The sequence below is a fragment of the Athene cunicularia genome (genome assembly GCF_003259725.1).
Source record: "Athene cunicularia isolate RWA chromosome 8 unlocalized genomic scaffold, athCun1 chr8_part1, whole genome shotgun sequence".
Taxonomy (NCBI): Eukaryota; Metazoa; Chordata; class Aves; order Strigiformes; family Strigidae; genus Athene; species Athene cunicularia.
Window position 1 is genome coordinate 30,938,209 of NW_020799109.1, and position 12,056 is coordinate 30,950,264.

Sequence of the window (12,056 nt, forward strand, 5' to 3'; positions counted from 1 at the left end):
GGGGGGGGAGGGGAAAGTGAGGCTAAAAAAGAGTCGGTGAGGTTTCAGCTTGCCTCTTTGCTACACAGATGTCACCGGGCTTTTGAGAGGCAGGGGGGGAAGCAAGGGGGGTAGGTGGCAAACCCCCCACCCACCCCAAGCCTGGCGTGGGAAGAGGATGATAACAAGTCTCTGTGGGCTTACATTGACAGAGCAGCTCCAAACTGTGGCACTACCTGACCTGGAGATCCTGGTTTCCCAGGAATCGCATCCCAGAGTCTGCTTGATTAGTCGGGAGAGCAAATGGCAATCCCACGCGTGCCCAGGAGCATCTCTGGTACCTGCAGCGAAACTGTACTGTAAGGAAGAAGTCGGAGCAGCCCTGTGCCAGGGCAGAGAGGTCCGCAGGCAGCTTGCCATCGTCTGCTTCCCTCAGAAACACTGTCAAACAGCAAAACATCTCTGTTGGCAGCTGTCTGGTGGTTCTGTGCATCTAACGAAGCCAGAGGAGCCCTGAGCGAAATGCTCAGCATGAAGCCTCCCACCAAGCGAAAAGTCTGATTTCTACTTCTTGCCTGTCCTGCAGCCTGAACCAAGAGGGCAGAGACCACAGGGTGAATTTCAAGTGAAATCTGCACCTGCGTGCTGTTTGCATGTAAAGAAAGAGAGTATCTGCCAGCAGAGCATGTTACCTGGAGACCTCCCTTCTTCCCCTGGGGATGTTTTACACCCAGTGCATCTCATGCTCTTCTCCATGCAGGACTGGAGGCTCAACTGGTGCTGTGGAAAAGGGATGGAAACAAGGGAGGGGGAAAAACAGTGTAGGTTAGATAGCTGGACCTGCTAGCTATTGAGCTCAGGTGTAGCTGATCACAGCTCTCCACGGGCTGTCTTAGGGCTGGGAGATGGCGGTGGGACTGGCCCACACATGGGAGCGGTGAGCAGGGATGCTGGAGGAGAGCACTGCGGATAATCCTCTCCTGCTGCTGGGGCTGGGGGGCAGAACAGCTTGGCCTTTCCCTGGCCTTCTTTTCCCTAGCAGAGCTGCCTAATAAATGTGTCCAGAGGGAACTAGAGTGTCTGCAATCAAGAAAGTGAGGAGCTCAGCTCGTTATTAGAGGCAGCTTTCTGGCTTTCATGCTGCAGAGAATATTGTATAAATGTAGGGCCTTGCAAACCACAGCCCAGGTAAGGATAAAGCCAAACATATCTGTTTTTAAAACCTAATGGGTTTGACACTGGCTTTTTGCATCCAGAGGCCAGATCCTGCCAGTGCTGCACAGCAGCAGCTCTCCAGCCAGCCCCACTGGTGCTGGCATTGTTCTTTACAGGGGAAGGTGCTGCACGGTAATCAAATGCTGACCTCCAGTTATTAACCTCTTCTTCTTAGTCACCTCCACTGAGCACCTTAATTCCTGAACAGGGATGGGAGGACCTGGCTGCTTCCATCCAAGATTAATGTGCAGCCTGGCAGTCACCTCCGGCGGGGCACGCTGCTCTTCCTTTAGCTCACCCACTTACACCCCCTCCCCCCAAAAGGTAGAAGTTCTCTACCAAAATACAGCAATTTATCATAAAAATTCAAGGATCCACCCCCATCTTTTCCTCCACTCGGTGAAGGAGGTGGTGCAACCCTGTGGCATCAGTGGCCAGGGATGTGTTCAGCATCGCTGTTGCTTCTCATCTGCTGGCCCTGCGGTGCCTGATGGGGTGTTCAGCTGAGGAGGTGCCATGCTGGGCTGCTAAAGCCACACATGACCTCATTCCTGCTGGGAATCAGCTGTTTGGGTGAAGACTTGGTGCTTTTGGGCAATACATGATGATATCTTGCTGGGAGGCTGAGGGGAGGGGGAGGCTGAAGCATCTCTCTGCCTGCCAGCCTAGGGGGCAACTGCTGAAGATGCAGAGTTGATGGCACACCACTTCAGCTGCCTGTCTACCCCTTTTTGCCTTTTTTTTTTTTTTTTTTTAATCACATTGAAAGTAAATAGCCTTCATCTGCCTCCATCCCTGTACATGGGTCTTTAACTCCAGGGCATCACCTGCCTGCCTCTGGAGCCAGAACCAAGGTGGAGAACAGGGTCAGTTCCCTGCCAGGTAGAAGCTGCTCCAGCATGTCTTGGTCAGTGGCTCCTCAAGATGCTGACAAACATCCTGACTCTTGCATTCACCTTCAGGTGGCTTTAGGATGTGTGACTGGTTAAGGGTGCCAAAAATCATGGTAGGAAATGCTCTGTCCTGAGGAGACAGAGGATGGAGCCAAGGAACGTTAGCCTGACTGGGCCAATGTGATGGCCCAGAAAGATATGTAGAAGCCAAAATGGTGTTTCTAGCTGGGAAGCCTCCCAGCAGGCCTCCCTGCTCAGCAGCAGGCAGCACTGCTGGCCATCCTGCCTATACTCATCCCCAGGCAGATGTCTGCCGGCTTCCCATGGGGAGCCGAGATGATGGCTTTGACTTCTCGTTTCCTCCTGGTGTGTTTAATTGCGTGCTTTTGTTTTTCTTTTTTTTTTTTTTTCCCTTTAGGACTGGGAGACCAGGGAGGAGATGTGGGAAAAGATGCATGGAGAAGTCCAGGTGACAGATTGAGGGATGCTATAATAGCCACCCTGATGGATCGATAGATTAGACAGGGAATATAAATAGCAAGCATGGTTTATCTACCCCCATTTTATTTTCCTCTTGCCTATCTCTCTATCTTTCCTGGTGTTATTTTCCTCTCGCTTATCTCTTGGGTTACCACAGCTTTTGCAGCATCCAAGCAGGCAAGTTTTGCCAGCTGGGGAGGATTAGGAAGCAGACTCAGATCTGCACACTGATAGACGTGTTTTCCCCCATCTCTACTTTTCCCTACACCCTGCCCATCACCTCTGCCTGCACCTCCTGCTTTGGGGTTGCTGCAGGTCAGGGGGTTGGCTCCTTCCTCTCTCTAGCCTGTCCCCAGCCAAGAAATTAGGGCATCTGCCAAAGCAGTGAGATCCACTTGTCTGGATATCCAGCGTTTCCATCCAACAGCCAGGCAGTGCCGCTGCTTGATATTCTGGTCAGGCACTGAGCACGGCAGCAGCAGCAGCACTGGGGAAGGAGGGAGGGGAGCTGGGCTCCATCGAGCCGTCAGCTGCCAGCTCGTCTGCCCCTGCAGTCTGTCTCTTCGCCCCGGCTCGCTGGGCTGAGCTGAGCAGGGACTGGAGATGCCACTGGCTCCCCAGTGGCGAGGCTGCTGGAGATACTGGCCTCAGGAAAACCTGCCTCTTGATGCCTGCACTGGGTGTAGCAGAGGGAGGTGTCCAGGATGGGTTGTGCCTGGTTTGGGGTCCTTTCTAAGAGGGTGATGAATGAGAAGGCCTTGAGTTCAATGAAGGTACTAGAAGTATGGGGCAACCTATGTATACAGACAAAGCAATAGGACACAGAGATGACTGTCATACCTGCCTATACAATTGTAACTGGCCAGAAAGAGTGGCTGGGGGTCAGATATCCCCCATCTCTTCCCATACCAGAGCTAAGGGTCATCAAGTGAAGCTCTCAAGGGTCCACAAAGAGTTGGCATGTGCCACAGTGGGAAATCAAGCTGCAGCACTGCTCACCCTGAGGTCAGTGGATGTTTACATAGGACCAGGAGGAGGTTGGACACGAGATGTAGCTAGTGCCACACAGGTCCTTCCCACCACCTTGGAGAGCATCTGCTCCAGGCACCTCACTGGGAGCTAAGGCAAGAGTTGGGGGACAGCAGGCAGGAGCTGATGGCTCCAGGTACAGGCAGGATCCTTCCCTGGCTCCAGGCACATCTGATGGTCTTAATGGGCCACCTCAGAACCCCGTCCCTCCAAGTTAATGAAGATGTGGACAGGAGACAGATGGCCAGCCCATGCAGTGGCATCTCCCCTCCTTGGGAGGACTGGCTGAAATCCAGAGAGCAGGATGGTGTGGAGACACGGAGGGGGGACTTGGCAGCTGGACACGCACAGCAGCCACCTTGCCCTCCCTTCCTGCTGCACAGCATGGGAAAAGCCAGGGCCAGAGATGACAGTAACTACTGGGGTTTTTTGGTGTTTTTTGTTTTTTAATTTCAGTTGGTTTTGGTTGCTCTTATGCTCAAAAAAGGCATTTTTTAAAAAATATATTAAACAGATACATTTTACTAAGATGTCTCTTGGCTGAAGCCACCAACAAGAAATTACACTCCCCAAATAAATAGGCTTAAAAAAACCCATCCCAAACAAACAAATAAATAAATACATAAATAAAACTTTTTCTTTCTTTTGTTTTAGTTTTTTTTTTTTTCTTTTGTAAGGAATTGCAGCCCAGAGATCTCCCCCTGCTGTCTGTGATGGCAGCCTCCATGGGGTGGGTGCCAGGTCCTTCCCACGCAAGGGGTGATGATGCCTCGGTACCACAGCAGGCATGAGATGCTTGTGGAGAGGCCCCAGGAGAGATCTGCTGGGTCTCAAGGGCCTGTGGTGTGGTCCCCCACAATGCCACGTGTGAGGGCATGGATACAGGAAGGGTCTTAGGTGATGCCAAAGCGAAGGCGCTGGTAGAAACCTCTCTTAAAAAGACTACAAAAGTTGGGATGCTGAGGAGACTGCCGCTGGAGGATCCTCATGGCGGGTTGGGCATCTACTCCATCAGGGCCAGCAGCTGCCTCTGGCCAGGCCACATTCCCCCAGCCACTGACAGGGCAGCTGTGCTGGCATCGTCCCCACGCTCAGAGCCAGTCTGTGCTGCGTGAGCCATCCCTCCTCCATAGTGTCCTCCGTCTGCTCAAGCCCTGCATCTCTTTGGCCAGTCGCTGGGTGTACCATGGAAGCACGCAGTTGGCACTAAGGTAAGGCCTTGATTTAATTTTTTAGGTTGTTTTTTTTTTTTGCGCCTGCCCCGGGGAGTCCTTTCTCCTGGTCCCCTCGCTCTGAGATTGGAGCAGCTCTGGCTGTTAGCTGCACAGCTTGCCCATCTCCTGTTCTACCGTGTTGGGCAGCTTGGCATTGAAGGCCCTCAGGGAGGATTGGATCCTCACCACCTCATTGTTGGCCAACTTGAGCCTGTGGCGGAGCAAGCACGTGAAGAGGTCGAGGCGTGTTTTGCCAGGGGGTGACAACCTGTTCACCCTGTCCCTGATCTCCAACAGCTGGAGCATGGCTGAGTCCTGGGAGCCCTGGGTATAGGGGTAGTCCAGCTGAAGGATCAGGTCACGAATAGCATCCGGTTCAAAGGGCAGGCTGTAGCCAAAGACTTGCAAGCTGTTGATTTTCATGTACCCCAGGTTCTTGGAGGGATCTGCCATCTCCAAGGGTTCATAGTAGATCGTCTCGTTGGAGCTGTCATCCAGAGATTTGATGCGGCTCCGCAAGTAGACGTGTACCGTTTCAAAGAAGGTCTTCCACTTGTTGCCCAAGGTGAGCGTCCAGTTTTGACACTGGGCAGAGGCATCTACAGTAGTCCTTTCCCAGTCTGGGAAGCTGCCCTCATTGACGGGCATGAACCAGCTCTCCGAGTGGCTTCCCCCAAAGGGGTTGACGTAAATGGCCATGACAGGCTCCAGTGTGCTGTTCTTGGTGAGGCAAATCTGCAGGGAGAGGGCCAACATCACATGAACCAGCCCAGGCTTGTACTTGTTGCTCTTCAGGGTCAAGAGCATGCGCTTCCTCCAGGAGGGGTCAAACCAGCTTCCCAGGCGCATGTCATTGCTGATGAAGATGGAGTGAACCTCAATGCGGCTGTCCCGTTTCTGCAGAAGGTATTTGAGCTCCAAGTCCTGCAGGTCTGTCTCTAGCCCCAGATAGTGCTCCAGCGAGTCAGCCACCTCAGGGCGGCAGAAGCCCTGGGCGAGCACGTAGCCGTGGTTGCAGGTCCCACAGCGGGTGCTGTTGTCCTCGGCACAGCTGGCGCAGGCTGGCCCCTCACCCAAGGCACACGGTATGGAGCCCTGGCAGGAGGGCTGGTCAGGGGGACACGTGCAGCTGTGGCTTTCCTCCAGGAAGGTCCCAGGCACAGTGGTCTCGCTGCAGTACAGGAGTGACTGTGCGCGGCTCCACCAGTAAGGGAGGGACCTGGTAGAGACATGGGATGAGAGGTGCTTTACATGGCATCTTTTGGGGTGTGACTGACCTTCCCTAGGGATGGAAGAGCTGCCCACCTTGTGCCCACTTCCCTGCACTGCTGGTGGCCCCCCGTGAACTTAGCCCCATGTTACCTCCAGGCTTGGACCAACCTCTCAGGGCCACATCCCATGGGGGCACGGCTTCCCCTCTGCCTGCTCACCCCTGGGCAATGCCCAGTTCCAGCCACGGGGAGGCGGGCCGTGGGTCTGAATCACCCTCAGAGCTCTGAGCAGTGTCCCTGGCGTGGGGTGGGGATGCCATGGCACCCTACCTCTCCTTTGGCAGTTTGAAGCGAGGTTGCTGGTGGCAGCGTTTGCTGAGGTTGAAGAGCCGCCGGATGAGTCGGTGTGTTTTCCTGGAGAGCAGCTTCAAGCTGGTGCCCAGCTGCTGGTAGCGATGCTGGACGTCCAGATCCATGGCCCAGAAGTGGGAGATGACTGTCCTGTTCAGGAAACGGTCCCCAGGGAGCCTCTTCACCAGGGCCTGAAACTCCTCTGCAGGGGGAGAGAGGTGGCATCAGCAGACTCAGGAGAGCAAGTGCTAATGGTAGGGCTGGAGGCAACCTCCCTCCACCTGGACTCTCAGATCTTCACAACCACCCTGGATCCTGCCCTGGCACCACACCACCACCCAAGGAGGGGTTGCAGGGAAGGAGTTGGTAGGGTCTCCCCAGCCTCACCTGACTCCTCAAACTGGGCGTGGTGGCTCTCCCAGGCTCGCTGGAGCTGGGTCAGGCTGTTCTCCAGTGCCTGGACGTCAGCCTCAGGGCAGTTGCAGCGGGGGAAGGTGGGCTGGCACTGGCAGTGGCAGTCGCTCCGGTGGCACACCAGCTCCCCCGCCGAGCTGCAGGCGATGTAGCTGAGGGCAGCTGCCACGAACCTTTCCCGCAGGTAGGAGGGGAGCACCGTCTGCAGCCCTGTGAGCAGGAGGCAGCCCCAAGAACATCAGGGCATGTGCAGAGCCCCTCAAAATCATCACCCGAATGAGGAGGGAGCAAGCCTTCCCCCTCCCCAGGCTCCCACCCTCGCATGATTTTCATATCAGTTTACAGTGGAGCCGCTTGTCTGGGTTCTGCATCGATCTTGGTTCCTCTTGGCAGACAAGCAACAACCTCATCCTGCCCAGCTTTGATTATTTTCATACCCCCTCCTACCCAGCCCTTAAATTAAAAGTAGCATCTTGAGCCAGCATCTTCCCCTGTGGCCCCCTGTGCACCCTCAAGCATCCCACGGTGGCACTTGTCCATCACCACATCCCCACCAGCCCAGTCCTACCTTGGAGCTGCACTTTGTTCTCGGGGCTCTGCACCAGGACGGAGCTCACTGAATCCAGGTTGTCATAGTTGCTGCAGCCAAGCGGCCCCGTCCGTGTTTCGGTCACCTAAGGGAGGGGATCCGCAGGTGCTCAGGGACACAGGAGGGGACCTAGGATGCATGCCACCTCGCAAAATGTGTTGCAGATAACCCCTGGCCTGGCTTGCTGTGCCCCACTCTCCATAGCCAGGAGATGCTTGGGGAGAACTAATTGCCTGCTAATTGGCTTGTTGACAGGCAGCAGCCCTGCCTGCAGCCCGCTGAAAAATGTGCCTTCATTAGCGTGCCCAATTTCCCATAAATAATGCAGATGTGCTAACTTTGCCTGCTCTCCCCTCCCCAGGATACAATGTTGCTTTAGGGTCTTGTAGCCCACCTTGGAGGGGCTACTGCCAAGGGTAGGTCCGGGGCCACTGTCTCCCCACGCTGCCCTCTCCCTCCCTCCCTCACCTACCTTGATGGCAGCCGTGGCGATCTGGATGTGGTGGAGGCGGCGCAGCGTGCTCTCCCGGTCGATGAAGTAGGAGGCTGCCAGCTGGTGCAAGGTCTCCAGTGAGACCCCCGAGCTGTTCCCGGCTCCCCCGGTGGGTTCTGCTCTCCGGTTCAGCTTGCGCTTGTCCACAAATATGGTCAGGGACTCCTCTCCTGGAGGGACACGTGATGCTTTTGGGGGGCTGCAGGGCTCCCCCCATTCCCCTTCATGGCCATATTTCTCCTGCAGTGCTTATTTTCCCACCCTCCCCCCTCTGCACACTGCCTTGTGCCAGGGAAGTGATCAGGGAGCAAGCACCCACCAGCACTCACCTCCCAGTGTGGCGGCGAGCAAGAAGTGGGTCCCATACTTTTTGATGAGGCTGTCGGTGATCTGCTGGGGACTGGGTCGGCGTCCCAGCAGGCGGATGTTGCGGATGAATTCAGGGGCCAAGGGAAGTGGCAGGCCAAAGAAGTCTCTCCTCTCCAGGGCCAAATTATTCACCTTCCAACGAGCAAACTCTCTGCAGGAGGAGAGTGCCAGTGGAGAGAGGGTTCAAAGCCAGTCTGGCTATGCCAAACGCATGCAGTCCCCCCCACTGTCCCCAATTTCCATCTCGGGGTAGGGAATTGGTAGGTGGAAAAACTCCCATCGGGACCATCCTGACCTCCCCATCGCCACAGCGGAGGTGAAAAACCCACTGTTTGCACTCACCAGCTATAGATCTAGCTAGGACGAACGCCTCATCCCTCCTTAAGCCATCAATGACGATAACGAGCTACAAGCAGCAGAGATGCCCGATATTGATTAATCAGGCACCTCCGGCAGGCATTAATCACAGCCCAGGGCAGGGCCAGAGCCTGTTCCAGCCTGCTGGGCTGGATGGGCCTCATCCATCCTCCATCCCCATGCCTATGGATCCAGGGAAAATCCAACATCTGGGAGCTTCATGGGGAAGCTGGAGGTGTTTGGGTGTGGTGGAGTTGGTGCTGGGTCCCCTTGTAGCCCTGGAAGCTGTCATTGTGCCCCACCAGCCCCCCAGCATCGTTTGGCCCCAGGGAGGGGTCCGCCAGCCTGCCACTGCTTGGAACAGCCAGCAGCCCTGCAAACAACCAGCATGGGCCCATTTCAGCCTAATCTTCAGCATTTTCCTCTAATTAAAACCAGGCAGTGGCTTTCAGACAGTTTAATTGGGGCTGGCTGGGAAAGGGAAAAGGAAAGAGGGGTGGATGGGCACAAAGCAGCCGAGGGGTGCCAGGTGGCCTCTCATGATTTTTGGGCCCAGAAAGTGGGATGTTAGGGTCAGGAGCAGAACTGGGGGTGAAGGAGGGGAGGATGATGCCTCTCCCCTTGTGCTCACACCCCCTGGGTGTTGGGGCATGTGGGGCTGGGGGGCCAGGAGCCCCTGCAACCGTTCCCACCCATCCCACAGGCAAAGCAAACACTGAGCCAACCGCTGTCCCTCTGGCTGCTCCTTCCCATCCCACCACTGTCACCAGCAGCATCCCTGGAGGATGCAGATCCCTCAGCATGGCAGCATCAGTGCGTAGGAAAGGGGTGAGGGGGGAGAGGAGCTCTCTGGGGGTGCCAGGCTGCATAACAAGGCTGCCATCCCAGCACCTACGTCACCTCCCCCAGTGGCCAGGCTTTGCTCTGCTGCTGGAACCCCCAGGGCTTGGCTCCAGCGATAGAGGGAAGGGGAAAGGGCTTGTTATCAGGACATGACAGCCCCAATTGCTGGGAGGCAGTGAAGTGGGTTTCCCATACTGGCTGTCATGGGGTGGCCCTTTGCTGGGGTCACTGGACCCTACTGCTGCCAAATCTGGTTCTCTACTGGCAAGAAGCCTCTTGAAGCATTGCTCCCCACACATGTAGCATCGCACTGCTGCAGTCTATGGGGTGACAGCAGCAGGGACATGCCAGGTGTCAGTCAGGGCGGCTTTTTGCAAGCCCCAACAGCATCCCAGCCCCAGATGACTGGCAGTCCAGGCAGGCTCAGTAATTTGGCACGGAGATATCTCTGTGTGTGGCAAAAGGATAAAAGGAGCATCCCTCCATGATTCCAACCATCAGGGCTGATCCCATCTCAACCTGCACACCAAATCACTCCTGGCTCGGGGCAAATCCTGCCTGGACACCATCCTAGCCCATCTTGGGGGACTGCTGTTATACTCCCTGGGAAAGAAGCATCTCACATACACCTGCCCGCTGTCTCTCACAATGGACAGCCTCCTCCCACACATGGAGGTCCACTTGTGCGGATTAAAACGGGTCCATCTCCACTCCGCCATGCCTCCCACACCACAGATCCCACCTGGGGTGCCCACGGCCTCTCACCTGTAGATCCTGTACCTGGTGGTGAAACCTTGCCGGTAGCGCTCCATGAAGTCCACGTACTCCTGGGCTCGGTAAAAGGGTCCGCGGTCGGTGAGGAGCCAGTCGAGGGGTGCCCGGCCAGAGGAAGAGGAGGATGATGATGAGGAGGAAGGCGTTGCGGGGGCAGCATGCTGCTGGGGCACTGTGCTGCCCGCCACACCGGTCACCCCCCAGCGGCAGCACGTGCTCAAGGCCAGAAGGGCCAGTGGCCATGGGAGCATCAGCGGGGGCCCATCAGCGCGCGGGAGGTCCTGCCGCCCCATCCTGCTGCCCCCCGACTGGCTTCTTCATTCTCTCGCCTCGCGGCAATCCTCCGGGACAGTCCTGCCCTGCAATGGCACCGCGCAAAGTGGGGAGCCTGTGAGGCTGGTGGCACAGGATGAGGTTCCAGAGGGCATCAGGTCGACAAGGATATGAACCAGGTGTAACCACGAGCTAAGGGAAAGTGGGGTTTGCTTTGGGGATGCTGCTGAAGGGAAAGCTGTGCTCTGGGGAGAGCCACACACCGGGCATGGACCGGTTGTGCCACAGGAAAGTTTGTGGGGTCAGGAGTGCTAGCTGCTGCTGAAATGAAATAAAAACCAGCTAGTGCCTGTTTGAGAAATTTCTGGCTTTTTCTGTATGTTTTTCTCTGCAGTGCATTGGCCCGGTGAGCCAAGCTTGCTGCTACGGGGTGCCCATGCGGTGGGGACAGTGGCCTGCCTCTGCACCCTGCACTTTGGGGATGCCATCATAAGCATGTGCAGCTTATTTTAGGGGGGCTAAAAAATAATAGGCATAGGGAACTGGAAAAAAATAGCTTCTCTAAATATGGGTTGAGCTGTGTATGGGTAACATTAGACTTGACTTTGCATCCTGACAGTAGCTGAGATGATGGATGGGCAGATGGATGGATGGAGGTCCACCCCAAGGCTGGCTGGGATGATTGTGGTGGTGTTTTGAATGCAATTGGTGTTTATCTCAAGCCAAGACCGTTCTGCTTTCATAGCCCAGTGAGGCAGTACCTGCGGAAGTGAAGATGGAGCTTTGCTGGGAGCAGCAGCCCCGGGGCCAGAGCCTGAATTTGCAAGTGAAGGGGAGCTGCAAGGTCTGGCAGAGCCAGGACAAGGTGAGGTGTCCGCTGTTTGCCTAAAAATAGGGATCCCATCTCTGCAATGCTTTCAGGGGAGGCGATTTTTATTCCAGGAGGGTGGCTGGTGGAGGCCTGGAGCCCAAATGCTTGCCCCTGCAGAGCACACACCAGCTCCACGTACTCCCAAACAGGGATTTGCCAGATGAATGTGTTGTAACATGTATTATTATTTTTTTCCTCCCTCTCTTCTATTTTTAAACCTTTAAGGGTGCACTTTGATTACACTTTCTCAGGTTCTCGCTCAGCCCTCGAGGCTGGGGCCCTGTTAATTTTAAACAAAAGCTGAGATTTTCACATTACCAGATTGGGAGTGCCAGGGCAGCAGGGCAGGCAGGGGTGAGCAGGAACAGCAGGCAGGGTTTTTTCTGTCCCCCTGTGCACTATCTTTCCGTGTTATTACTCTGTTTTCTCCCAACCTTGCAGGCAGCCACATAACACACCAGTCATTGCCTCCTGTTCCTGGTACGTGGAGTCCCCCATGGCCACAATGTGGCCAAATCCTGGCTCAAACAAACAGGTCCCCATGTCAGTATGGGCAGGGGAGCCCCCAATGTTCAGGCTGTTGTCCTCACTCTGCACCTCAAGTGTTGGGGGGGTGACTCTGTCCTCACCAAAATGAGGCAGGACCACATGTCAGCTGCTCATGTGCTGCCACGTGTGGGTGATGGCTGAGCAGCTGAGGC

General features: G+C 55.6%; 1 protein-coding gene across 1 annotated transcript; it reads right to left on the reverse strand.

The window, feature by feature from the left end:
• Positions 1-4,229: 4,229 nt before the first annotated feature.
• BRINP2 (BMP/retinoic acid inducible neural specific 2) lies at positions 4,230-11,566 on the reverse strand. The gene is made up of 7 exons (XM_026854341.1): positions 10,203-11,566; positions 8,198-8,388; positions 7,848-8,038; positions 7,355-7,460; positions 6,760-6,996; positions 6,352-6,574; positions 4,230-6,029 (listed from the first exon to the last, which is right to left on the reverse strand). The coding sequence occupies exons 1-7, from the start codon at positions 10,502-10,504 to the stop codon at positions 4,913-4,915; spliced, it is 2,367 nt and encodes a 788-aa protein (XP_026710142.1). The 5' UTR covers positions 10,505-11,566; the 3' UTR covers positions 4,230-4,912.
• Between the last annotated feature and the right edge of the window lie 490 nt (positions 11,567-12,056).